This window comes from Lagenorhynchus albirostris, chromosome 18 (assembly GCF_949774975.1).
Source record: "Lagenorhynchus albirostris chromosome 18, mLagAlb1.1, whole genome shotgun sequence".
Taxonomy (NCBI): Eukaryota; Metazoa; Chordata; class Mammalia; order Artiodactyla; family Delphinidae; genus Lagenorhynchus; species Lagenorhynchus albirostris.
The window spans coordinates 8,850,931-8,877,239 of NC_083112.1; the positions used below are offsets into that span (position 1 = coordinate 8,850,931).

The 26,309-nt window shown below is 41.0% G+C and overlaps 2 protein-coding genes and 1 non-coding gene across 10 annotated transcripts in view; all 3 read right to left on the minus strand.

Annotated features, from left to right (window-relative positions):
• Window positions 1–10,222, minus strand: part of N4BP2L1 (NEDD4 binding protein 2 like 1) — a 35,155-nt gene extending 24,933 nt beyond the window's left edge. For 2 of the 7 annotated variants that reach the window (XR_009536819.1, XM_060129383.1), the window contains exon 1: window positions 9,835–10,219. Coding sequence is in view for 6 of the 7 variants with exons in the window: in XM_060129383.1 (XP_059985366.1) it covers window positions 9,835–10,010 (176 nt within the window). In the remaining variant the exon portion in view is untranslated. Of the gene's footprint in view, window positions 1–6,987; window positions 8,016–9,834 lie in introns of those variants that run through there. The other 5 variants (XM_060129385.1, XM_060129380.1, XM_060129384.1 and 2 more) reach the window with 5 other exon arrangements.
• LOC132509068 (small nucleolar RNA SNORA16B/SNORA16A family) lies at window positions 432–563 on the minus strand. The gene has a single exon (XR_009536888.1). It is a non-coding gene; the product is annotated as a small nucleolar RNA SNORA16B/SNORA16A family (small nucleolar RNA).
• A 5,183-nt stretch (window positions 10,223–15,405) lies between the features above and the next one.
• Window positions 15,406–26,309, minus strand: part of LOC132508549 (NEDD4-binding protein 2-like 2) — a 61,794-nt gene continuing 50,890 nt past the window's right edge. For both annotated transcript variants that reach the window (XM_060128755.1, XM_060128754.1), the window contains 4 exons: window positions 21,767–23,535; window positions 19,210–19,295; window positions 17,830–17,875; window positions 15,406–15,582 (listed from right to left, as the gene is read on the minus strand). In XM_060128755.1, coding sequence (XP_059984738.1) covers window positions 17,852–17,875; window positions 19,210–19,295; window positions 21,767–23,535 — 1,879 coding nt within the window. In that variant the 3' untranslated portion in view covers window positions 15,406–15,582; window positions 17,830–17,851. The remainder of the gene's footprint in view (window positions 15,583–17,829; window positions 17,876–19,209; window positions 19,296–21,766; window positions 23,536–26,309) is intronic.

The window sequence follows — 26,309 nt, forward strand, 5'->3', positions numbered from 1 at the left end:
ATCTCAGGCTAGTCTCCCCTGAAGCCCGGTGTGGCCTGCCCTTCTCGGTGCTGCCAACCACCATGCCAAGGCTGAGCCCTGCCCTTGGAGAGATGGAGCTCAACCATCACCAGCACCATGGATACCGTCAAGCCACAGTGGCTAAGGGGGCTCCAGTGAAGAGTTCCCAGGCTGTCCTATGCTCACTCCTCACACCTCCAAAGTAGGGCATGTTTATGAGATCCAAAACCAGACTAACCGTTAGCCCTCATGTGCCAGTGTGGCTCCACTGCAGTTTCTAGGAGAAATTCCTTTCAGTATCTTGAATGCGAACAGCACCCTTCCAGAGAATCCAGCAATGCCACAGGCTATGTTTTATGTTTTCAACTCAGCCATGCTCTGAAGAGGAGAAGGAATCAGAAGCACACCCACCTCAGCACTAACTTGTTTTTAGCTGTGTTTTCCCAAAATGTCATAAAGCAGTTACAGACAACAGAACAGTGGCCAGACAGGAAAACTGTCACTCTGGGCTCTTTTTTGACTGCTGTTTAAATGGGAAAACAGCTGTATCTTTGATACTTTTTTTTTTTTTTTTTTTTGCGGTACGCAGGCCTCTCACTGTTGTGGCCTCTCCCGTTGAGGAGCACAGGCTCCGGATGCGCAGGCTCAGTGGCCATGGCTCACGGGCCCAGCCACTCCGCGGCATGTGGTATCTTCCCGGACCGGGGCTCGAACCCGTGTCCCCTGTATCGGCAGGCGGACTCCCAACCACTGCGCCACCAGGGAAGCCCGATACTTATTTTTAAATCTCTCTTTAGGATAACTATTGGGTGAAGGAGATGGCACATGAAACATTTTCACATGTAAAACACAGGAATGGGTTTCTTATGAACGGAATTAAAGTTTTTTTTTCTTTTTCTTTATTTTTCCCCCTCTTGTCTATTCTCAACAGCTCGTGCATTCTTTTACATTTCTCTTTATGTGAATAATCTCCTTTTTGGTTTTGTTGTTTACTCAAGACCCATGCTGATTCTGAGCTACCAACTCTTAGGAAGTTTCTGGAATTAACACATCCATCAAATATTTAGACCTACTATGTGCCAGGCCTTCTTTTAGGGACTGAACAGAATAAAGCCCCTGATCTCATGGAGCTTGCATCACATCTCATGAAGCTTACCTTCTCATAAAAGAAATAGATAATAAACAGGTATGTATATGCCAAGTGGTGCTAAGTTCAAGAAAGAAAAGAAAGTCAAAGTAAGGGGCAAAGAAGGTTGGAGAGGTGCTACCATCCAGAGGGCCTTTCTGGATGGCAGAGAAGGTCCCTTTCAGACCCTTTTCTTCATCATAACCTTAAAAAGTATGGGTAAAGAACACTGAAATATTCTAGTTATACAATACTTCAACAGGACTCCTTAATCGTCAAAAGTGGATGTAGGTGTTTTTGTCCATGAACATCGCTGGTAAGGTAAGACCACTTTGTGCATTATGAAATCCTGAATCTCAGAATCAAATGCATGATTCTCTGATCCTAACGTCCTCATCTGTAACATAAAAACACTCCATGTTAGGATTATTGTAAAGATCCAGTAAGCTAGCATATATAGTGCCTGCATACAGTCAATACTCAGTAAATGTGGGCTTTCTTTTGTCTCCATTACTGCCATACCCCTTCCCAGGCTCTTACCTTGATCAAAACAGATAGCCTTCTCCCCAAGCCATGCCTGCAATGCGACGGAGAGCATTATGAAGGAACAATCAGACGTGAGACTAGTTTTCCTCTTATCGTACTATTTCCTTAATCTCATAGAACCTAGCTATCTTTAGGTAACTTGGAATGATAATAATTTCATACTGGGTTCCTCTAGAGTCCGAATGGGCCTAGAACGGTTGCCATTATATAGAGAAGAGTTCGTCAAAATGCCAAGAAGGAACCTGGGCACTAAGTTGGGTTATGTTATAAATATCCTGTCATGTGAGTGAATGAGGAAGAAACATGAGATAACCCTGGGAGGTCAGTGTTGGCCATCTCTCCCCAACACATCATAGTCAGGATAAATATGAATACTTATTTAGAAATCCAAATCTCATCTCTCCCCATGGCCCTCAATGGTACCACATTAATAAAGAAAATTGGGGCTTCCCTGATGGTGCACTGGTTGAGAATCCGCCTGCCAACGCAGGGGACATGGGTTTGAGCCCTGGTCTGGGAAGATCCCACATGCCGCAGAGCAACTAAGCCCATGCACCACAACTACTGAGCCTGTGCTCTAGAGCCTGCCAGCCACAACTACTGAGCCTGTGTGCCACAACTACTGAAGCCCGTGTGCCTAGAGCCCGTGCTCCGCAACAAGAGAAGCCACTGCAATGAGAAACCCACGCACTGCAATGAAGAGTAGCCCCAGCTCACCACAACTAGAGAAAGCCCACGTGCAGCAATGGAGACTCAAAACGCAGCCAAAAATAAATAAAATCAATTCTCGGTAATTTTTTTTGTATTAGAAGAAACATATCACCAATACTGACAAATAATAGCATGTGGCTTCCTTACCCTGACAGTTGAAATCCAGGTAATAAACTAAGCCCACTTAATAGGGCCTTTACCTGTTTTTTCATGAACAGTAGATTGAAACCAACCTCATTATACTTTTACCACCTTAGTCCCACTAGTCTCTTCCTTTGGTGCAGAAGAAAAAGCTCTGATTAGAAATAAGGAGAATTCATTGCTATGAACTTGATCAAGATATACAACTTCTTGAAATAATGTCATTTGCAGCAATATGAATACAACTAGAGATTATCATACTAAGCAAAGTAAGTCAGAAAGACCAATACCAAGTGATATCACTTATATGTGGAATCTAAAATTCAATACAAATCAACATATCTACAAAACAAAACCAGACTCACAGATATAGAGAACAGACTTGTGGTTGCCAAGGGGGAGGGGGGTAGGGGAGGGAAGGAATGGGAGTTTAGGATTAGCAGAGGCAAACTATTATATATAGGATGGATAAACAAAAAGGTCATACTGTATAGCACAGGCAACCATATTCAATATTCTGTGACAAACCATAATGGAAAAGAATCTGAAAAAGAATATATATATATGTGTGTGTGTATATATATATGTATAACTGAGTCACTCTGCTGCACAGAAATTACACAACATTGTAAATCAACTATACTTCAATAAAAATTTTTTTTTAAAGTATATAACTTCTCAGAGTTTAGTGTCTTGAGCTTGGACTAGATGAACACTGTGGGAACTTCTTGGTCATTTCCTGAGATTTTCCTATGAAAACATTCTTCCCCTTTCATTTCTTCCTCTATTCCTACTGCTTCTCTAATCATAACCACATCTGCGACACTATATTGCCCAATTCAGCAGGGTCTTCTTCCACTACCCCGACAGCTCCAGGACTATGGTGGTGGGGATTCGCCTGTTACCTTTCTAGTAAGTGATTGTGAACACATACTGCAGAGTGTGTTCTTACTCTCTGTGAACATAGGAAGCACATATAGTACTCATTCATCCCAGCCTCCAAAGAGAGGCACTGCAAGGATTCTCAGCGATGGGGAGAAGAGATTCAGGACCCATCTTAGGAAAATTACTAAAAATATAAAAAGTACCTTCTCCAAGTAGACCTAAGTGGCTAAAACTCTGAGACGTCACCTGCCTGATACTCTATTTTCATACACACAGACTTGGAATACTGCCAACTCCCTATTTTGACCTTGCTTTTATTTATGAGAGCCCTATGCTCATAATTAAAAACACCATGGTCCAGGCCTGCTGGCTTAGTGCACTGTGGAGTGAGTACACTTTGGGGTCTAATTACTCACTACTTAGTTAACTAATCCCCTCTTCTCACTGTTTCCCATATTTTTAAAAAAATTGTGTTTGTTTGTAAAGTATACCTTTGTCCCCATCTCTGTCCCATCATTGCATCACATCAGGAAAGCATCCTTTCACCTCTTTGGAAAGCTCTAATGCCAAGAAATAATGAAAAGGTATTTCTTTTGATGGAAAATTCCATGTTGTCCAGAGATAAAAATGAGGAGAAAAGACAGCTGTCAGTGAACATCCTTTGAACCTACCGAATCCATGTTACAAACCGTTTTTGATGGTGCCAAAACAAACTAGCACATTGCAAAGGACATATGTCCTAGAGTGTGGTCCCCAGACTTTGCTTTGATTGATACGTAAAGATTCAAAAACATTCCGGGGACTGACATAAGGTTGACAACTTTTAATTTTTCAAATAACGTCATTAAGAAAAAAAAAAAGACTATACTATTGCCATTTCATTTCATTTCAAAAGGACAATTTAGTGGTATATCCATGCAAGGGAATGCTATTCAGCCACGAAGTAATGAGGTTCTGACATATGCTACAACATGGATGAAGCCTGAAAACATTAAGCTAAGTGAAATAAGCCAGACAAGAAAGGACAAATACTGTATGATTCCACTTACATGAGGTATCTAGAGTAGGCAAATACATGGAGACAGAAAGTAGATCAGAGGTTACCAGGGGCTGAGGCGAGGGTGGGAGGATGAGCAGTTATTGCTTAATGGGTACAGAGTTTCTGTTTGTGGTGATAAAATTTTTTTTAAAAAGGTACTGGAGATGGTTGCACATCATGTAATTAATACCAGTTAATTGGACACTTAAAAGCAGTTAAAATGTCCACACACGCACAGAAGAAAGCACAGAGGTAAACAGACGTCCACAGATGTTTTCACTGAAGTTGGAGGACAGAACAAGTGCAGATCCAAGTGAGTTTATCAGTTCAGCTGTGGAAAAAGAAATAGTTCTGGATCACGTGCTGAGAGTGAAAGGGTCTTAGGACAGGAATCCTGTTTCTTCTCTCAACCCTGTACTCCTTTATCCAGATTTTAACATTCTCCATGATCTGGCCCTGGGTTTACCTAACCAACACACTCACTAATATAAACAACCCACTGCAGTAAAACCATGCTCCTCATGAGCCTAGAACATCCAGCTCTTTCCAATCTCCATCTCCTTATTCATGATAGTAATCCTCTTCCTTTGTGCAGTCACATCCTCCTGGTCTTCAAGGCCAGGTCAAGAATCATCTCCACATGGAGGAGACTAGCTCTTCCCTAATTATCCTATCTTCCTAACCATGCTCAGTGACTCCCCTGGCCTTGAACACCACCAGCAAAGAACAGGCTATTCCCCATGAGACTTTACTTACCCACAGCAGTGTACTGGTTATTGTCTTCCATTTGTTGGTCTTGTGTAGGCTCCTTCTCTTAATCTTATTTTGTATATACCTTACTAAGCAAGTGCTAACAGTCTTATAAGTACTCAGTAAATACTACTATTGTTGACTAGTGAAAAATTAACAATAGTTGGTATTTATATGGCCCACACATTCATCGGTGCTTTCACATTCATAAGCATAGGATCCTTGTTGACCACAGTACCTTAAATCCTCACAATAAACTTACTAATGGAATATTAGCTTCATTTTAATGAAGAAGAACCTGAAGTGTTCAATTAAGTGACCTATGCTAGTTCATATGCTAATTAATAAAATATTAAATAATAGCACCAAATAATTAAAATCAGTTTCCTTACAGATTAAAAAAGCTTTCTAGTATGCCCAATCAAGAATAAAGCTAGGAAAGCCTTTTTATATAGAAAATGACATATTTACTTGGTTATTTAATAAATGCTTCATCACACAACCTAGGTCTACCGAGCCAAGTTACTGAATAAAACTATTTGCAGCTAACTTAAAAAGTTATTTTCACCTTTAAAAAGTTAACAAGTAATATGTATTTGTTGTAGAAAAAATGAGAAAATAACTCAGGGGCAAAAGTCTATATTCCATCCCACTGCCTAAAAATCAACAACTATTGTAACCTAGCAGGACCCCATGGAGGCATTCCTGGGACAGGCCTTCCCCCATATCCTCTGCTTTGGCTCCTCTCTGAACTATCCAGATAATAGTATTTGACGCACATTTCCTGAGTTGTCTTGCAGATGTAAAAAACTCCCCTCTCCAACAAATGCAAGACGTTAACTACTTGATGACCATAAACACACAGCTCCAGGCCTCCCTGTGATACCACCCTGCTACCTCACCATCAGCCAATCAGAGAACCGTGCACAAGCTGATCACAAACCCTGCGACCCGCCCCCTCCACCTGGCTTTTAAAAGTGCATTGCCGAAGCCCTTCTGGAAGCTCAGGACTTTTTAGGGCATGAGCCACCTCTTTTTGCATGGGCTTCCAATAAACCTTCCTCTGTTCCAAACTCCAACGTTTCAGTTTGTTTGGCCTCACTGTGCGTCCGGCACACTAACTTGCGTTAACACTATGAACAATATCTTTTTACACATTTCTTTGAACAGAAAATGGGATTTTTGTGTATTTATTTGTAGTCAAATGTACATCTATGTTCTCACTAATGACTCATGACTTATAAGCCAATCCTCTATTTTGTACACTTAAGTCAGCTCACATTTTTTTCTTTTTCATATTTTTTTTCTATCACATCAAAAACTCTGCTGAACATCCCTCTATCCTCATGCACTTGTCCAGTTATTGTCTTAGGATGAATTCCTGGAAGCAGGACTTACAGGTCAATGGTAAGAACCTATTTTTGAAACGCTTTTTAAATGAAACAGAGGTGACAAAACACATATAAGGGACAAGCTAAATTTTTAGTACTCTGATGTACTTAAAAATTTTAAACTAGATACAACTCTAACTGCTTTTTTTTAACCTGTCCAAAGAATTTAAATAGATGGTTTCCACATTCCAGTCCCTGCAAACTGAAAACATATAGGTGAAAAGCATAGAAATATAACATTGATTTGGAAGACCAGACATATTCTAATTTCAAAAACATTTTTAATTCTTTAATCAAATGAGAAACAAAAGTGAAGCAGAAAAAAGCTGAACCCGCATTTGTAAAAACGATTTCCAAATTTTATAGAAAAAAAAGTTTTATTTTTCTGATCCAAGAAATACATGTCCATTATGGAAAATTTGGAAAATACATAGAATAATGAAAATATGAATTTCCCAGAATCCAAAAATACATAAGATAGGCTTACAGTTTTACTATTTTCTTACACATGTATTTTTTAATAATTTGCCATTCTCCTTCTCTCCCCAACCTGACCCCCCAACAAAAAAGTGGGGAAGGCAGCTCCTTGAAGGACATGGCCTGTCACAACCCACTACACCTTGCATCCTCCCTGCAGACCTCTCTCCTCGCTGAGCTGTGGACTGTATCCTTGCCTACTTTCCTGATTTCCATGTAAATGCACAACACACCCCAAAGCAGGGCCAAAGTCCTGTGCTCTCAGAACTGCCAATGCCCAGCCTATCAAGAGAACTCACAATGTCAACTCCCAGCTGCCTCCTTCACTTCAGAGCCAGACTTCTCCCTAAGAACACCTTGAAGATTATCTCTGCTGATCAACATCTTCGGCAGTAACTAATGCCTCTTAAAATTTATACAGCACTTTAAAGTTTAACAAGTTCTCTCATACACATTTAATCCTCACAAGAGTCCTCTGAAGTAGACAGAGCAGATAGCCCTATTTAAAAGGGAAGGAAACTGAGGTGCAGAGGAGTTGAGATCATATCGAGTCAGTGGCAGAGCTTGGATCTCCCTGGCAGTCCAGTGGTTAAGACTCCGCACTTCCAGTGCAGGGGGTGCGGGTTCAATCCCTGGTTGGGGAACTAAGATCCCACAAGCCGTGGGGCACAGGCAAAGAAAGAAAAAAAAAGAAGCCATAAATTGACTCAAAGGTCAGAGCTCCCTACCTAGCCATTATTAACAAAACATTTTTAAGTCTGACAACTAGAAATTAAGAGCTAGAAAGATCTTCAGTAAATCATCTAATTCCTTCTCAGTATTCACATGTAAAGGAAAGTAAAAAGAATTAAAGGCAGGTGATTGCCCAAAGTCACCAACTATTTTGTGATGAAGAGAATCTAAAGGCACAATCTTCAGACTCCCAGGGAAGTGCTCACACCAGTTGTCCCTAGAGAGATGTTCTTTAATAAGCTGGTCTCTCATCCGGTGTCCTCCGCTTAGCCAAATGTCAACCAGGAATTAAAATCCTAAAAGTGTAGAATGTTAGAGCCAGAAGGGACCTTAAAGACTACCCAGGCCAATCCACTCGCTTTAGAGATGAGGAAAGTGAGGTCCCAAACTCACGGCTTCTGCTGTTCAATTCTGTGCACCTTCCACTCACCATATTACTTCCCTTCTTTAATTATAAACAAAATCTGGCCAAAGATGTTTACTGCCTTCTCGGACAGTGTGTGATAGGCCACAGACCAGCAAAGCCGAAGTAAAACTGATCGGGATTTGATTTCAGAAGATACCTTGTTGGTAACAGATGTACCCACCATGACTGTATCATAAAATAACCAAGTTCTGCTGGGTTCTAGGCAGGCTCCCCCATTCTCTACCCAGCCAGAGAGAAGGCCTATTGAAATGCGCGTGTTTCTTAGAAAAGGGTACCAATGGCCCTTTGGAAGTCGCCCATCTCTTGAATCTGTGAAAATGTAGCAATATTGTTTTGCTAAAGGCTTCTACTCCACAAATCAACCAGGAATCCTAACTAAAACTGGCAGCACAACACCAGGGCTGTCACAGTTCCCTGACCCTAAAGAATCCAGACCCTCCTCCCACGGTCTTTGTGTACCATTCAAATCTGCTTCTCAATGTGTGCTACCACCTTGATTCTTCTTCATTGGTTCCACAGTTCTATGGCCAGTCCCATGGTTCTACAGCTAGCCTTACCTCTCTGGTGAGATGGAAAGCTCTTTGAGGGCAAGGGACCACTTCTATTGAACACATACTACTGCCAAACATTGTGCTTTGCAGGGTAAGATACGGCCCCTACCTTCAAGAAACTTACAGAAGGATAAACGAAACCATGTGCAAAACCAAGCGCAGCCACAGAGGTGTAAACAGGAAGCGGGGGAGCCCGGAGGGCGAGGATTAATAAGCCTGAGTCGTAAAGGGCTGGTGGAATCAGTAGGGGAGAGGGCGGTAGAAGGCAACCCGGGCAGGCAAACCAGGCACGCGGGGCAGCGCCAGCAAAGGCAAGGAGAGAAACAGTTCAGCGCTGCAGGAACATCAGGCGCAGGACAGAGTGGAGGGAGCTGAGGCTGGAGCGGCGGGCCTAGCAACGTGGCCCCAGCAACGAGGCCGTGCAATTCACGCTGACCCGGTACGGGGGCCGCTGGCGCACCTAGCGAGTAAACCAATTTGGGCTCCCGTTGCGAAGCTGTGTCAATGACGGCCTCCAGCGGCCGCGCAACCCCCTCCCCCGGGCACCTGTGCGCCTTCGCAGCCACCAAAGCACACGCAGGGCTGCCTCCCTCCACCAGATTTTCTACGCGGCCGCGCGCCCGGGTCCCAGCCCCTGCCCCTGGGCCCCCACTTCTCCGCTCAGGTTTAAAACGCCTGTTGCCGCACCGTGGCGGGTGCCTGCGTGCCAGCGGGAGGCCCGGTGGTTTCCTCGGCAGTCGCCATCGGGCTTTCCTGAAGAAGACTGCCCGCGGGCCCCCGACCCCGCGCTGCGAGGCTCCGGGCGAAGGCTACCCGCCCGGCTGGCGCAGGGGCCGTGCGGGGGCCGGTGCCATCTGGGGCTCGCGCCAGGCGCAGTGCTGACAGCCGTCCTCCTGCGAGGGTGCAGCATGGAAACCAACGGGACGGGTCACCCGCGTCTCGAGCCCGCGGCCCGGCTGGCACCGGGCGGCCCGGCTTCCCCCCGTCAGTCTCGGGCCGGGGCCGGGCAAGGGGCTGGCTCGGCTGGGTCCGCGCGCGGCGCCCGGACGCGTCATTACCTGGCCAGCGTAGTTTTCCCGGAGCCCGGGAGGCCTCGCAGGAGGTAGAGGTGTTTCCGAAAGCTGTGGCGGCGCGGAGGTGTCCCACGCGGGGGCGGCGGGGCGGGCGGCCGAGGCGGCTGCTGCTGCTGCCGGAGGCTCAGCCTCCCAAAGGATTCAAGAAAACTCTCCTCCATGGGGTGGGGGCTGGCTGCGAGAACACTGCTTTCCCCTTCCTGAAGTCACGGTCTTGGCCAAAGCTGTTGTTTTTGTGGCTCTCCGGCCATGTGATAGATGGAGGGGCGGGCGCTCGGAGCCCAGCCCCTCCTTCCCACCCGCCCGAACTGCGCTGCGTGGGAGGGGTCGTCCCTACCTGGAAAGCTGGGGACGCTGGGAGACTGACAGCCGGGAAAACCTGGGCAACGCGACCCCCCCCCCCGCGACTGCCTCCCCGCCCCCCCACGCTTCCGCGTGCCCTTCGCCCTGGGGGGAGAGGCCCACCGGGTGGGACACTGGACACTTCCCCGGGACGCCCGCGTGGAAGGCAGGCCTTAGGCAAAAGGCCTCCTCCACCCCACCTAACACTGGCCTAGACCTTGAAAGTGAAATAATTTTAGTTGACGATAAGAGACCGTGAACAGCATTTTGAACAGTAACAGTAAAGACCATTGTCTCCCCCAATTTGTGAGCACCAATATCTGGCTGGTGTCCCAACGGCTAACACCAGTCTCCCAGGGCCTGTATCTTTTCCTTTTTTTAAATACTTCTGTATCAGCCTGCCAAAAATATTCTTAGAAAGCTTTGTTGCCTCTACATAACTTTAGAAATCTCTTCTTCTTCAAAAACAAAGCACCTCTTAAAACTCAGATTGATTTATGAACAGTAGTATAAACTAGGCCTCCTGAGAAGGACGGGCTACTGCCCAGGTTCATGACCTGTTACCACAGGAAAGGGATGGCCTCCCTAGGAGCAGGAGCAGGGAAAGGAGCAGTCTACTGAAACAACAGAAAAGCATCCAGAATTAAGTTCTAAGTTCCAGGAACTGGTGAGCGCCAGTTGGTTGATCACCACAGTACTCTCCACTGTTTCACACTCAGGAGTGTGAAAGAGAGATCCTATTTTCTGAACTAAAATTCAAGATGCATGGACTGAAAGAGACAATATTAAAAATTAACACCATCCTTGAACAATCCGGGATATATGGTGGCTTTGGCTGTAATAACCATTGTAAAGTAAATACATTTTGTTTCTGGCAGCTAAGGTATGAAAATTTTGAAAAGGAATTGTGAAGAAAAGCAATTTCCTTCTAAAACAAAACCCAGAGATTGCACAATAAGCTTCAGTGGAAGGGACTATCCAAGTGCGGGGGTGGGGGGTGGGGGGGGCTCTGTGCTGACAATTTCGCCTTCCTCTTGGGGTTCTGTGGAGGGGGGAGCGGAGGGAGATGAGCTACTCTCTTGAAAATCCCTTCCCAGCATTGGAGGAAGAATTCTTAGCACTTCTGAGAAACACTGAAATTTCAAAAGCTTCTCTAAATATTAGAGGGAAACCATAAGGAATGGAGAATATACATGAATCATAAAAATAGTGATGCTTATAATGTATGTATCCTATCATACTTCCATGTATCTACAATACTTCTTACAAGACCGTTTTTACCCAGCCGCAAAACTACCTTTTTCATTCTAGACTTGCACGCTCTAACATAGGAGCCAATAACCACATGTGGCTATTAAGCACTTGAAGTACTGGCCCAAACAACAGCTGGTCCAAACTGAGATTAAAGTACACTGAATTTCAAAGCTTCAGTATGAAAAAAAAGAATGTAAAATATCTCAATAATTTTTATATTGATTATGTGTTGAAGTGATAACATGCTGTGTATTGGGTTAATATATTATTAAAACTAATTTCATGTTTCTTTTTTTTTTAACTTGGCTAGTAGATAAGTCTAAAGTACATATGTGGCTGACATATTTCTGTTGGACAGTGCTGCATGAGACTTCTGTCCATTTCTATTTCCTTCTATAGAGGGTGTCCCAGGCAGTGTGGGAGAGGGCAGCAGGAAGACACACAGCTTTGGGGGCTAGAAGTTTTGGCACACTGAGTCTGCAGTGCCTGTGGCAGCTGAAGCGATGAAGTAGATGCTGGAAAATGTGAATGTGCTGTTAGAAGAGAGGTCTGAGATGGAGACAGAGCTTTGGAAATCCTTCCCCTGTGAGAAGAAGATAGAGAAAAGAGCAGACGGCTGAAGAGGGGGCTCGGGGACAGCATTTAAAGACAGTCTTTGAAGTGGATCTATTGAAGGAGAGTATGAGAGACAGAACTGTAAGATAGTGTGTGGAGCCCCAGGGAGGGAGAGTTCAAGGAGGAGAAAATGGTTGGCAGTATCTGAAGGTGACCCCAGACACTTCTCCTTTTTCTTAGCTCCCAGATTTAACTAGTCAACAAGCTCTGTTTTCCCCAATTTATTCCTCAGAACCACACTGTTTAAAGCTATCTGTTTGTGTATCTGTTTCCTCCCACTAGACTGTAAGTTCAAAGGCAAGAACAGTGTTGCCCTTGTCACCCCAAGAGCTAACACAGCATCTGACATTCAGAGATGCTCAATAGTTGTATATGGACCCAAACTGCTTTCTCAGTAGATGTGTCTGAGCTTGGGATTTACTAAAGATTAACACTGAAAAAAGATAGTGATAACGTCAGCTAAGGACTAATGTAAACAGTCAGTGACCTTATTGGCAGATCTGAGAACCACCCTGCTCCCAGATAGTATCTACGTTCAGATCCTTACTGGCCCTATATAGGTGGCAGCCTCCAGAGAGGAAGGCTACCCCCGAGTCAGAGGATCCCTGTGACAACACTCCTTCATGCCCTCAGTTCACCCAACCAGCTTTTCAGCTCTAAGGTTCTGTTCCATTTCTCTAGAAGGTGATGACCAGCACAATTTCACGTTGCTGCACTACAAACCATTACCATGATAGACATAAAGAAATAATCTTAGGAGTAATTTCTGGCAAATGAAGAAACATTCAAATGTTTCTCTAATTATTACTGTTTAACAAGATGTGGAAAAATAAGAGGGTGCACAGGAAGAGCCACTGGAAACCAGGAATTTAACCCTCGAACCTACAGTTCCAAATACCCCACGATTTGGAATGCTTAATTGTAAGTCAGCCCTGGGTTCCTCTCCTGCAGATGCCAAGATGGCAGAAGTCAGAAACCAAGACAAAGTTTCCAAAGCAGCCTAACCAAAGACCCTGTAACATAGTAGAACCATTTAAAATATAAAGGTAGTAGCTTCCCAATTTTCTCTAATCCTATGTCCTTTCTTCACCTACCAAAAGCTTTTATCTGATTTTTTACTCAAAAAAATGCCTTATATACATACTTATTCACCTTGTTACATAAGTGACATGAATGGAAAGGACAGGAAAGCATCCCTCTGTGCCTGCTTAGCTGTTTCTTTGGTGGACCCCTCATTGCTACAGCACCTCCAGCTCTCACCTTCCACCACAGTCTACACTATTTGGCCATTCAGAGGTAGTGCCTCTATACTTAAAACTGCTCCCTCCTGGCTCTTCCCTTATCCTTCCCCTAGAAGCTCGATGGAGGATGCAGGAAGCTCGAAGAGGTTAGGGGAAGGGGGACAAGGGGAGAGCAGTCATGCAGAGTATGTCTGCTTGCCTGAATTGACAGGGGAAATGCTCAGGACTCTGGTGGCCTAGGATAAGTCTGCTAATGCAGAAATGTCCTCTGGATAAGACTGATTTTGCTCATTCTAACCTCACACTGCCTCTGCCTCCTATATTCCTTCCCTCTCTCTATTTGGCATCACACTCCTCCCCAAAGGCGATGACCATAATTCTATTTCCACAGCACCTAGTATTTGCCACTGTTCACAGGGACACTTGAGGAGTATAAGTTTTGAGGAGGAAGCCTGGGAGGTGGGGAAAGTAGCCCCAACCCATTTTTCTAAAGCTCCATTCTGGAAATTAGGGCAAGGTAATAAAGGCAGGAGCTGGAGAAAGCTGGGGGCTTCCTGGAACCTAAGTAGAAGCCTAGGTGGGTAGTTAGCTGGTATGCATCAATACAGTACAAAGGAGTCTCAGAACTGGTCACCAGCCCTGCCATACTCATTGTTAAATATTTATGATGTTACCCTTACTTACAGCCATGGTGGTGTGGACTCTAATGTATTCATTAGAAATCCATAATTGTTGCTGTCGAAGTCTCCTAAGAAAGCAAACATTTGCCAGATGCCAGAGTCTCCTCTGCTTCAACCCTAATCCTGATCAGCTCTTCCCTGAAATCATCCCATCCCAGGCCAAAGGTAAGTCCAGTTTCACAACGGCTCTAGGAGCCTGCACAGAGAGCAAGACCTTAGGGAGTTCAACCAAACACTGAAGACCTTGGTCTCTGTCTGTAAGAGACTGACAGTCTAGTAGAAAGATAAACTGAAACTGTACAAAATGAACATAGGAAAAACATTGAGCTATTTTAAATAAAGTGCTCAGTTCCTGATTTAGCAGACAGAACTCAAATACTTAACTTCCACTCCCTCACTGAAACCCCACGAAAATGTAAAGGTTTTTTGGCGGGGTGGGTAATCATTATTATTTTCAAGTATAAACTGTAAGAAAAGAGAGAAGATCACAGCAACAAAATTTCAAAAACTGGAACGCTAAATGCCCAGTGTTAATTAATTTGGAAAAAAAATTAAAAATAAAACTTGAATTACAGAAAGCCAAGAAACAATACTATTTACTCTGCATAACCCCTAAAATTTCAGGAATTGGAAGATTTAGGGCTGGACGTGGGACTCTAAACAGGAAGGTCAGTTGAAAGTCTGTTTAAGAAACAAATGTCCACACAGTCAGGCAGCTGCCCACCCCCTGCAGAAGCCTGGAGGTTTATTCTCTGGAGAAGATAAAACAGGATGAGGAGGAGTAAGAGGCAAGATACGGCAGGCAACACTCCCTTTCTGAAAACAGAGAGATTACATAAATGCCTACATGTTGAATAATGAGAAATCACCCCTTAATTTATATTTTTCAAATACGAATTTTTGTATTTGAAGTTTGTTAAGTACGATTAAACTAAAATAATAGTAATAATAAAAATAATTATTATTGTAGTATAGTGCAAGTCCCACAATCTCTAACCAAAATCCTTGAGGTCAGATATGTTTCAGAATTTAGGAAGTTCTAAGTGGGGTCTAGGGCACCCCTGGTAATTTAACACATTAATATTTCTGCAGTAAAATGTCTGAAGAGTCACGCTAAGTGGGATAAATAAGGAGTAAAATTAACCTGTCTGTTTGGGTCAAGTCTTGCTGCCAACTTAGTTTTCATGCCAAACATTTAAGAAACAAAACAAAATAAAAACAGCTTTTGGTTTTCAGAGGCTTTTGGATTTCAGAATTCTAGAAATGGAATCATGGACCCATACTTGGATATAGGGCCTATCCTTCTACTCTGATGCAATTTTAAAAATAAGCTACTCAAGTTTTCTGTGCCTTATTTTCTTCATGAAATAAAGTAGGGTGAGTATCTTCAAAATTAGATAATAAAATGTTCAAGTTGTTACCTCTTTCGTTGAGTTTTTTATTAGTAATCAGGAAACTGATTAAGAATAGTTGAACAGATTATTCAAACCAATTTCGGTATCCACTGAGTGTATCACTCTAAATTATCCTTCAGTTTGGCACTTAGCACTCTTTCTTGATGATGAGGATCTTCAACAGTACCAGGAAGACGGAGACTTCAACTACAAACAAACACAAGCCCAGACAAGTCCAGACAAAATGGTGACATGAATGGAGTTTGCTGTCAGTTTCCCAAACTCCTGACCTATTTATGCCACCCCCTCATATCTAGAACTTCACGCTGTCCCCACAGCCCCGCACCCTGCCTGGTCCTGCCTCATTCAAGAGCCTGTCCTCCTGATTATGCCCAACTTTCTGTCTCTAAATCAAATCCTGGTCTATGTCCCATTTCCTGATGACCCAGCTATTTACATTATAAAGTTAATAATAAATACATTTAACTCATGCAAATGTGTTAACAAGTTTATTGAGTCAATATGTTGCTCTCCTAGATCAGTGGTCCCCAACCTTTTTGGCACCAGGGACCAGTTTCGTGGAAGACAATTTTTACACGGATGGTGGCGGGGTGGGGGAGATATATGATGGTTCAGGTGGTAATGTGAGTGATGGGGAGTGCAGAAGAAGCTTCACTCACTCGTTCGCCACTCACCTCCTGCTGTGCGGCCCAGTTTCTAACAGGCCTCAGACCTGAACCGGTCCAAGGCCCAGGGGTTGGGGACCCCTGTCCTAGATAACACAATTTCTATTCTGCCAGGGGCATTTCAAAGACAAAGCTGTAACCAACTAAGGTACTCAGGGGAAGGGAATTAACCCTAACTAAGAGCCTAGTATTTTTCAGGCACTATGGTAAGAACTCTGCACAAGTTATTTCATTTAATCCTCATTTATTATCCCCATGACAGATTGGTATTATGAATGTAATTTTTTTACAGGTGAAGAAATTGAGGCTCTGAGAGGGTAATTTGTTTAAGGTCACATAGCCAGTCAGCAGTAGCTTCAAGATGCAAACGCATCCTCTTTCCAGCACTTTGCCCTACGTCCTTAAAGAAGTGAGGCAATATAAACACCCTGGCCACCAGCAAGAAGAGGATTTTGAAATAGGCAGGGGTTTGAGGCTCCCAGAGCCAACCACATTCTCCTGCTATTTCCTTCTTTCTAAATTTCTGTTTACCCCGTGACGCCCACTGATCATTAATTATGCCAAACACAAAACTAAGAGGCCCATTCTCATTACAATTATAAAAAACCTGTACATGGCTACAGCACTCATAAAATTCCCCAAAAAGAGAGGACAAATAATTAGGGATGACTGCTCTGTGAGGTTCACAGAGGGCATTTCGTTTAGCATGAATGTAGAAGATGAATATAAAAATCAAAAAAGTATGGTCCATAAAGTGTCCTTGACACAAAATTAGCAGATAGAAAACACTCTGAAATTAGCTACTGCCAAATATACCCATGCTTGTTGCCTGATGCTTATACTGGTGTCACACTGAGGGGAAGCCTCACATAAACTCCATGAGGCCGGGAATGTTTTTCACTGCTATATCCTCAGTGTGTAGAACAATGTCTGAACTGAGGCAACTCGATAAACATTTGTTGAACAAATGAATGAATTTCTTCACCTCCTTTCTCTGGAATTCCTCATAGCCTCTTATCTCTTCCCCTCCTATATTTATCCCACATTTTCCAAATCTCTAAACTCTTCTCCCAGATCTTTAGTCCTTCCCCTTCTTCTTTCAGCAGAACCATGTTTAAAACAAACAAAAACATTTTTACTGGGTATATGTGTATTTCTAGTTAGCTGAGAAATGGAAACAATGAAAAGAGAAAACATATGGTAAATGCAGAGTACATTCAATTCTTATCAAATGCAGACAGATACATAATGAAATCATAGCAGCTGTGTTTATTTCATAATTTAGGCATTTGAAAAAAAAGTGCCATGTGTTTATTTTAATGTCACTTGATGTCAAGTTTAAAACATGAGTTTGTCTACATGTTTTACCTCTTTTCCTAGAGAATCTTTTAATATTTAAATATAACCTATATCCCTAATTCCCAGCCATCACCACATTATCAATCTGGGTGGAGGTGAGGGGTGAGGGGGTGGAAATCCCTCATAAACTGTGTGTTGACAGAATGCTCTAAAATATATTCTAACTAATAAAGTTGGAAAATAAATTTGGCAGCAACAATCTAAGCTTTGTTGTATTTCATAAAAAGATCTACATTTAAAGGAAATAAAAACATCACATGTGCAATAGCACACAGAGTTGCTATGGTAACAGACTACATTTTTTATATTTACTCTTCAATTGTAGTACATATGAACTATTACAACCAAATAATGTCAACATCCATTTCCTCCTGATCATATAGAGGTCTCTGGAATAAGTTGTACTTACAGTTCAAAGAATCCTCATTTTTTTAACCAATCTTCTTCTGTCTTTTCTAGAAATCATAATTAAAATACATATAATAATGATTAATATTTGCCATTGGGATTAGGTTTGCACCATCATTTAACTCCCATAGGGACACTCTCCAAATGAGAAAAAACATAATAAACATAAATGTCAGTTTAAACATTTAAATTATTGCTGTGTGCGTGTGTGTATGCGTATGCGCGTGTGTGTGTGTGTGTGTGTGTGTGTGTGTGTGTATGTTTAGGTAGGAAAAAGGTCTCCATGGGAATGAGGAGAAATATGTAGAAAAATGTATTTGGTTTTACTACCTGAGCACACAAACAAATCTACTTTTCCCACAGCTGTGTTTATATGAACAGTTAAGAAATACCTACTATCCTGAACTATATAATTCTATGTTTCACTAAACCTTGATTTTACTATTTATTTCAAAATGTACCTCTGGCATTGCCTTTGGGCACATATAAGTCACTATCAACTAATGTAAACAGAATACCAGCCACCCTCTCCTCATTACATTACACAGAGTACTGGATTTTCCAGAGTTTCTGTTACCTTTCTAACCTTCCCAACCAGTCCTCCTCCAGCTACCTGGAAAATTAACAGCCTGTCAGAACCATCATGGACCACCAGAACATACCAATAATGAGGTGCTTCCAAGTCACGTAAATATGAATCTAATTTGTAGCTGTTACTTTATTATAACAAGATAAGATTGGGGGCTGGACAGGAGAAAAAGATGTAAAGAAGAATAAATGACTCTCCTAAAACGGGGACCTCAGTCACCCACAGTTGGCCCTTATACCAGCCTACACTACAACAAAGTTAGGGAATTAAATGCAACTTTCTGTTTGGGACTAACTGAAAGAAACATGCATAGATTATCCACCCATCTACATACATTCTTTTTCTAATTTAATACAATGGATGTAGCTCTTCATGTTACATTTGATGGAACAGGTTTTCTTTTTTCTTTTTTTTTAAGAAACTAGTTAGAGGGCATTATGCTAAGTGAAATAAGTCAGACAGAGAAAGACAAACATTATATGATATTGCATATGTGAAATCTAAAAATATAACAAACTAGTGAATAAAACAAAAAAGAAGCAGACTCAGATATAGGGAACAAACTAGTGATTATGGGAGGCGGGGGCAATATAGGGGTGGGTAAGTGGGAGGTACAAACTATTGGGTATAAGCTAGGCTTAAGAATGTATTGTACAACACAGGGAATATAACCAATATTTTATAATAACTGTAAATGGAAAGTAACCTTTAAAAATTGTATTAAAAATTTAAAAATCAATAAAAAAAGAAACCAGTTAGAGAAGGTCTGCTTTGAAAGCCATAAAAATATACCTCTACTGACGTCTTCCACTGCAAACAGATCATCTTCAGTGTCTTCCAGTCAAGAGGAACCACACAGTCGTCGGGCAACAAAGATTCTGTAAAAAAAAAAAAAAAAAAGAACAAATTTCATCTCTAATGTCACACATATTTTTACCCTAAATATGAAGACATACAAACATGATATCTAGACCACCATAATGATAAAAGCCTGGTTTTGAAGATATTTCAGTGATAGCTAAAGCAGGAGTTAGTCTCTCTCAGATCTCTGTTAGTAAACACTATCCAGACTCAATAAAAATGCTTATGTATATATGTAAAGTGATATGTATCATAGTTCATATTCTCATGTAAGTACAAATATATACACATCAGTAGCTTCAAGTGGTACTGTCACAGGGCATAAAATTTAGGTAGACATCCTTTCCTGTGACATGTATAAAACACTGCAAGTACAGCAAGTTTAGTTTTCTTGCAAATTGCTCCTTCCACATAAGAGTGTCTGGGAGAAAAAATCTTTACAATTACGATGCTCATAAGCAAGTCCAGACATTGATTTATACCTATCAGCCATACCAAACCACGGAAAATATTTTTCCTATACTCGCATATCCCCAGCAACATGGGTAGTTTGGTTTCTTCAGGCCTAGGTATGACTCTACTATATAATCCCACTGTGCCTGCAGAGCTCCTAATAATAGAATTCATTTGAGTTCCCTGTTTTATTTACAAGGTCATAGATACACCAGAGCTTTGCATGTCCAACCTAGGTAAACGAATTAGTTTACAGCCTCCACTTCCAGTTTTCTCCTTTCCTTTTTTAAGCATACACCATTTCCAAATGTAAAATTCTTTCCCTGTTTTTCTTTTAAGTCATATTTGTATAAGCACTGCTTATAATTCACTTCCATTTGGAGCCATCCCAGACAAAACCATAACCCCATATTCTCTTCAACAATCCCTTTAGCACAGCTAACCTCACTCATAAAATATTCATAAGCTTCTCATTTATATTTTCTATGTGCAATAATTTTGTTTTGTGTTAGTCTTGTCTCCCCATTTAGAAGGTAAGCTACTTGATGAATGAGGTCTATTTCCTCTAAAAAGCTTTCCAAAGCTTAATTAATGGATGCTGGATCATTATGGTTGATTATGATAGTATTGTGCATTCAAAGGAGGAGGTTTAGAATCTTTTCCCACTAGTGCCTTCATGCTTTCTGGTGCCAATCTAAGGCAGTGATTGTTAATATTTTGGGGTCATGGACATCCCTGAGAAGCTGTTAAAATCTATGGACTTTCTCCCAGAAAAATGGCACAAAATGTCACAAAGAATTTTGCATATGACTTCAGAATATGGACTTTGGACTAATATTCCCGGCTTAAAATGACTTCCATTATCTTTTTAAATTCTCCAAAGCAAATACAGTTTAATTTTTTTAATTGGTATGTTTCTTTGGTGCATCTAGGAGGACAGAAAATTGCAGCAGTTACGATGTGATTATTCACAAAGTTTGCAAAAATGATAAACATGATGCCAGAACAGGTTGATAGTTGTGACTCCTCTGACTCTGAGACTTAGCTAATCTTGGGTCTGAGCTGAGTGGACCAAGCTTGTCCAGAACAGCAGAAGTTTAGGAGCAAAGTAAAAAACACTGGAAATCAAGCTGTTAGAGAACCCCAGTCTCCCTGGTAAGTACAGAAGAAAAAGAATATCACGAAGATACAGGATGCAGGGACTGGAGCTTTACTTCTTGGCTCTTAACAGCTTCTGTCCCCAAGGAAGGGGACACATGCAATTGCATGAAGTCATTAACACGTGCAATTGACTTACAGATAAGGAAAAGTTGGGATATGTGCCTCATTTCCTCTTTAAGATATTTAGCATCTTGCACAGGCATACTATTTAGCAGAAATTTACTTAGAATTTTACTTACAATATTAAAAAATCATATTTTCATTTTTAATTCACAGGTAGATTTTTCACTTCCAAAAACAACAATCTTAAGAGCCCAAAGGAACTTTTCAAGTCAACCAGTCTTCCAGGTTAGGAAGACTCCTTCCTAACCTTCTTTTCAGTACCCTTCTCAGTTCTTAAAAATTAAATTCAACTGATTTCAGATATTTTTTTCATCACTTAATCTTCATTGTCCCCCTTTTACTATTCTCATATCTATGAGCTATAATGTGAATGAGAAAGGAAAGGGCCATGTGCCAAACAAGGGAAATGCAGAAAGCAGAAAGATTTTTCTTAAAGAAAGCAGTACATCTCTATTTGTTACATAATCACTGTTTGCCTGTCTCATTCTTCATTCTTCCCACTGTCTGTTGAAACTGAGAGTCCAAGTATTCAACATGCTCAAAGACATTTCAGACAACTGGCTGTGGAGGTGGGGTATGGGGCATGACTCCACCGAGCACCATTTGCTACGTGTCCTCCACTTCCACCGCCGAAAAGTATCACAACATCAATTAACTGCATGAAATCACTAACATGAGGTAGAAACACTGCAAAAATTACTCACATATGTTAAACTGGACTTTTTATTTGTAGCAAATAAACTCAATTTACCCACTGGAACTCCAGGAGATCCAAAAAGCTTTACTAGTTGAAAGGCAAACTCTTGTGATAATGGTAGCTCAAGGGAATCATAGTAGTCAGTGCTTGTTACATCTTGGTTATCCTCTGTTTGTGAGAACTGTAATGGTTTAGGTTCTTCCCATGTCTCTAGCTTTTCACCAAAACTTTCATTTAAAAAGTGAAGATCATTAGTGACCCTAAAAGAGTACAAAGTATCAGGTGGGCTACTTAAAATTTCTGAAGAAGTGAACCTTACATCATTTAGTTTATCATCTACTCTCCTCTGAGAGTTGGAAGTCAAAAACGGTTTCTTGCTTGTAAAAGATATCTTCCAAAAGCTAGATGTATATTGTAGCATAAGAGAAGGAATGGGGCTTTTGTAAAAATACACAGAGTGCCTTAGTCTATTAAATAGCAGGTAATGAGAATAAAATTGTCCACCAACATTTAGAAGAGAATCTTTGACAATGTCAAAGTAAAACCATGATGGATGATGATTGAAGGTCATAATGTTTTGCTTATTCTCTTCTTCATTATTTATTTCTGAAATTAAAGAAAAAAAATCTTTTTTTTCTTCCAAAATAATTTTTATTCCATGGCTTTCTGTTAACAATTCACATTCCCCCATTTCTTTTACATTGATATGACTCTGTCCCAGTAAGTTAAAGTTTGGTGCCAAACTGAAAATCCTTTTCTGCCTCCTTTTTTTATTCTTTGTTGAGTGTAAGGCATTCTTTAGGCTATCCAGCTTAAGGAAGTGGCTTCCAAAGATATTTGTCTCTGTTTCTATGATTGAATCTATATTCTCAGTTGGAGGTGACAAATCTTCATTTTCTATCGATAGCTTCTCTTCTATCAACGTTTCAGGACTGTTTCCTGGTCCTGATGCTCCTTCAGAAGGAGAGATCAATTTAATCAATTGTCTCCTGTTGTCAGGATGAGCCAGTTTTTGCCATCTATCTCTCTTTGGTCTCTGTTCACATATAAACGTATTAGGTCCCTCAGGCCAGCTACCAAAATAGGGTTGTCTATCAGAGCCCAACTGTAATTCTTCATCAGAGAAATCATTTGAGAAAAAAGCCCAGTAATTATTTTTAGATGTATTTACTCCTTGTTCCTTTCTTAAAACTTTATCTGAAGTTCTGGATGCATATTGATGGTACAGACTTGTTTCATTCAGGAGACTCTTATCTACCATCTCTTTCTTCTGCATAAATGAGCGTGGGGTTTCAACAAATCGGTCTTGGATGTGTAATGCCATGATATCCCTACTTTCTATATGCTTTTCTACCTTTGTGCCAGGGCAGTCATCACTTGCTACATAGGGGAGATTTTGAGTCACTGTTGAATAAGCAACAGAGCTTTCATTTGGCATCAATGACAAATTTAGAAACAAGTCATCATCTTCCTTGGGGAGGAAATTCTTTGGTGTATTGTCCAACTCAACTACAGACATAACATGTGGCAAACTGTTTTCAAAATTTATGTTTTCCTGTCTCTCATCTTTATGGACATTCACAAAATCTCCTACTTCATTTCTCAGATCACCCGTTAAGGAATACTCTGATTCTCTTTTGGTCTCTTCTAAGTCTTCCTCTTCATTCTGAGATGGGTCCTGATCTTCTGGTGTAAGATAACTTAAGGTTTCAAATGAGTTTTCCTCCATGATTTTACTATGACTGTTCTGCTTTTTGTTTCTTTTTCTGTTTCTCTTCTTGGCTTTGCCGAACCTGTGCCCAGTTTTCTTCAAATCTCTTTCTCTGAAACATAAAAGAATTAAGAAATTCATAACTTAATTACTTATATAACATTATAAACTAAAATATTATACTCAATGTGCAGATATACAATCATTAGTATAAGAGATTCTAAAGTGTGTGTCCACTTTGAACTATATTTTAAAAATCACCTTTGAAAGAGATATGCTTTAATCCTCTAAATGATTGGGTTGGCCAAAAAGTTTGTTTTCAGGTTTTCCATAACATAGAAACCCAAACGAACTTTTTGGCCAACCTGATAAAAGTGAATACACTTTGAGAAACTTACAACTCATTTTCACATACTCATTTCATAAACCAATAACTTTATGAAAGCCTAATATTTTCCCTAAGATACTTTATATATATATATATATATAACCAATAAACAACTTGGTTATCCCAACATCTTGAATTTCGAAAAGTGAAAAGTGACGGGTATAGTGTAAATGGCACCGCTTTAATGGCTCAAATAGCTAGATTTTCTCTAGACGTAAAAACTTTGGCAATTAAGTTGCTCCATCAAACTGTAAAGAACAGTTGATAATGAGCAGCCAAGTTCAGTATTGGGATGATATGCTTCCAACTGCCTAGTGAGCAGTGGTTCTAAACCAGAGGCTCTACCACTACTTTGTGGGGTGTGTGGAAATGTGTGAAGGCATTTCTGGTGGTCTCAATGACTGGAAATGTGTTACTGGCACTTGGTACTGGGGCCAGGGGTGTTAACCATCCTGCAATGCCAGGGACAATTCCACAGTGAAAAGTTATCCCACCCAAACGAGCAATAATGCTCTCATCAAGCACACTAAAAGTTCACGGTGCCCCTTAATTGAAGGCAATCTTTGATCCTGAGAGAAAAAGGAGGATTTAGGAAATTTTCTAATTTCGGATATAAAGGTTTAGTTATCTTCTCTTCCACAATGTACAGATGGAAACATAGTAAAATGTAGTAGAGGAAGGACAATAGATACAGCTGAGGAAAAAAATCCAGGGTAGAGGAATAGGAAAATAAACACTTAAACAAACACCGAAGCAGAAAGAGATAATGAGGAAAAGAGAAGTTGGTCAATTGGCTGGGCATTGGACAAAAGAACTTATTAAAACTGCCCCAGGGCTTCCCTGGTGGCACAGTGGTTGAGAATCTGCCTGCTAATGCAGGGGACACGGGTTCGAGCCCTGGTCTGGGAGGATCCCATATGCCGCGGAGCAACTAGGCCCGTGAGCCACAACTACTGAGCCTGCGTGTCTGCAGCCCGTGCTCCGCAACAAGAGAAAGCCCTCGCACAGAAACAAAGACCCAACACAGCAAAAATAAATAAATAAATTACTAAACTCCTACCCCCAACATCTTCTTTAAAAAAAAAAAAAAAAAAGAAAAGAAAATTGCCCCAGCCTCTGGCCTGGTTTATTCCATCCCACGCTGCTGGGCAATTTTCAATAGTCAGGACCCCTGAATACCTTGTTCTTTGTCAACTAATTGCTGCTGCCCTTGTTTATATATCCCTGGATGTTGGTTTAGAAAGAACATTAAGGTTGTAAATCAACTACACTTCAATTAAAAATTAAATTTAAAAATTTTTTTAAAAAGAAGAACATTAAGAAACAGTAAATTACTGAGAAGCAGTTAAGATGGTATCTATAAAAAGGATATCGAGTAAAGAATGTCAACTTTGGCAGTAACTCTCCTTCATGGTCAGTTCTATCTGACTCCAATGAAAGGTCTAGTTGAAGTCTAAAGTGCAGTCACAGTTATAAAATGCATACTGCAGACTAGTCTGTCATCCTAAAAACAAACTCCACTCTCTTCACCCAAACATGAACCATCCTGTTGCAGGGAAAGGAGGAAAAGAATAAGCTGAATTTGTTGTTGCTTTATTTGTTGGCCTAAATGGTAAAATACTAAGGACTTAAGACTCACTCCAGGACTGGTGACTCTGTGGACTTGAATGCACTTAATGTGCAGCCACTGTCCCTTTAAACAGCTCTCTAGTGCACAAGGAAGGAGAACTCTAATCTATGGAAATGGGGTTCCTAGATATGGTTCATCATAAAAGTGTTTATAGCTCCTTATGCCACCAGGAATTACAAGGTTCACAATGCTACTTTGAAAACTGGCTTTAAAAAAAAAAACTATTTAGTGCACACTCACTATATGTTAAGATTATTTAATTGCTTTACATGTACTAACTTACCTAATCTTCACAATAACCATATGTGGTAAGGCAAATGCTAGTTTTACCCCCAACTCAAAAAGGCAACTGAAACAAAGAGAAGCTGAAGAATCTTCCCAACTACAGTCACAATATAAAGCAGCATGGAGGTTCTTCAAAAAATTAAAAATAGAACCACCATATGATCTTGCAATTCCACTTCTGGGGATATATGCAAAGGAAATAAAAACACTAACTCAAAAAGGTATCTGTACCCCATGTTCACAGAAGCATTATTTGCAATAGCCAAAACATGGAAACAAGTGCCCATCAATGGATGAATGGATAAAGAAGTTGTGGTATATATATACAATGGACTATTATTCAGCCATATAAAATGAGGAAATTCTACCATTTGTGACAACATGGATGAAACTTTAAGGCATTCTGGTATGTGAAATCAGTCAGACAGAGAAAGCCAAATACTGTATGATCTCACTTATATTTGGCATCTAAAACAAAATGAACAAAAAAACTCATAGAAAAAGAGATTATATTTGTGGTTACCCGAGGCGGGGGTTGGGATCAGGGGGAATTGGAGGAATGTGGCCAAAAGGTACAAACTTA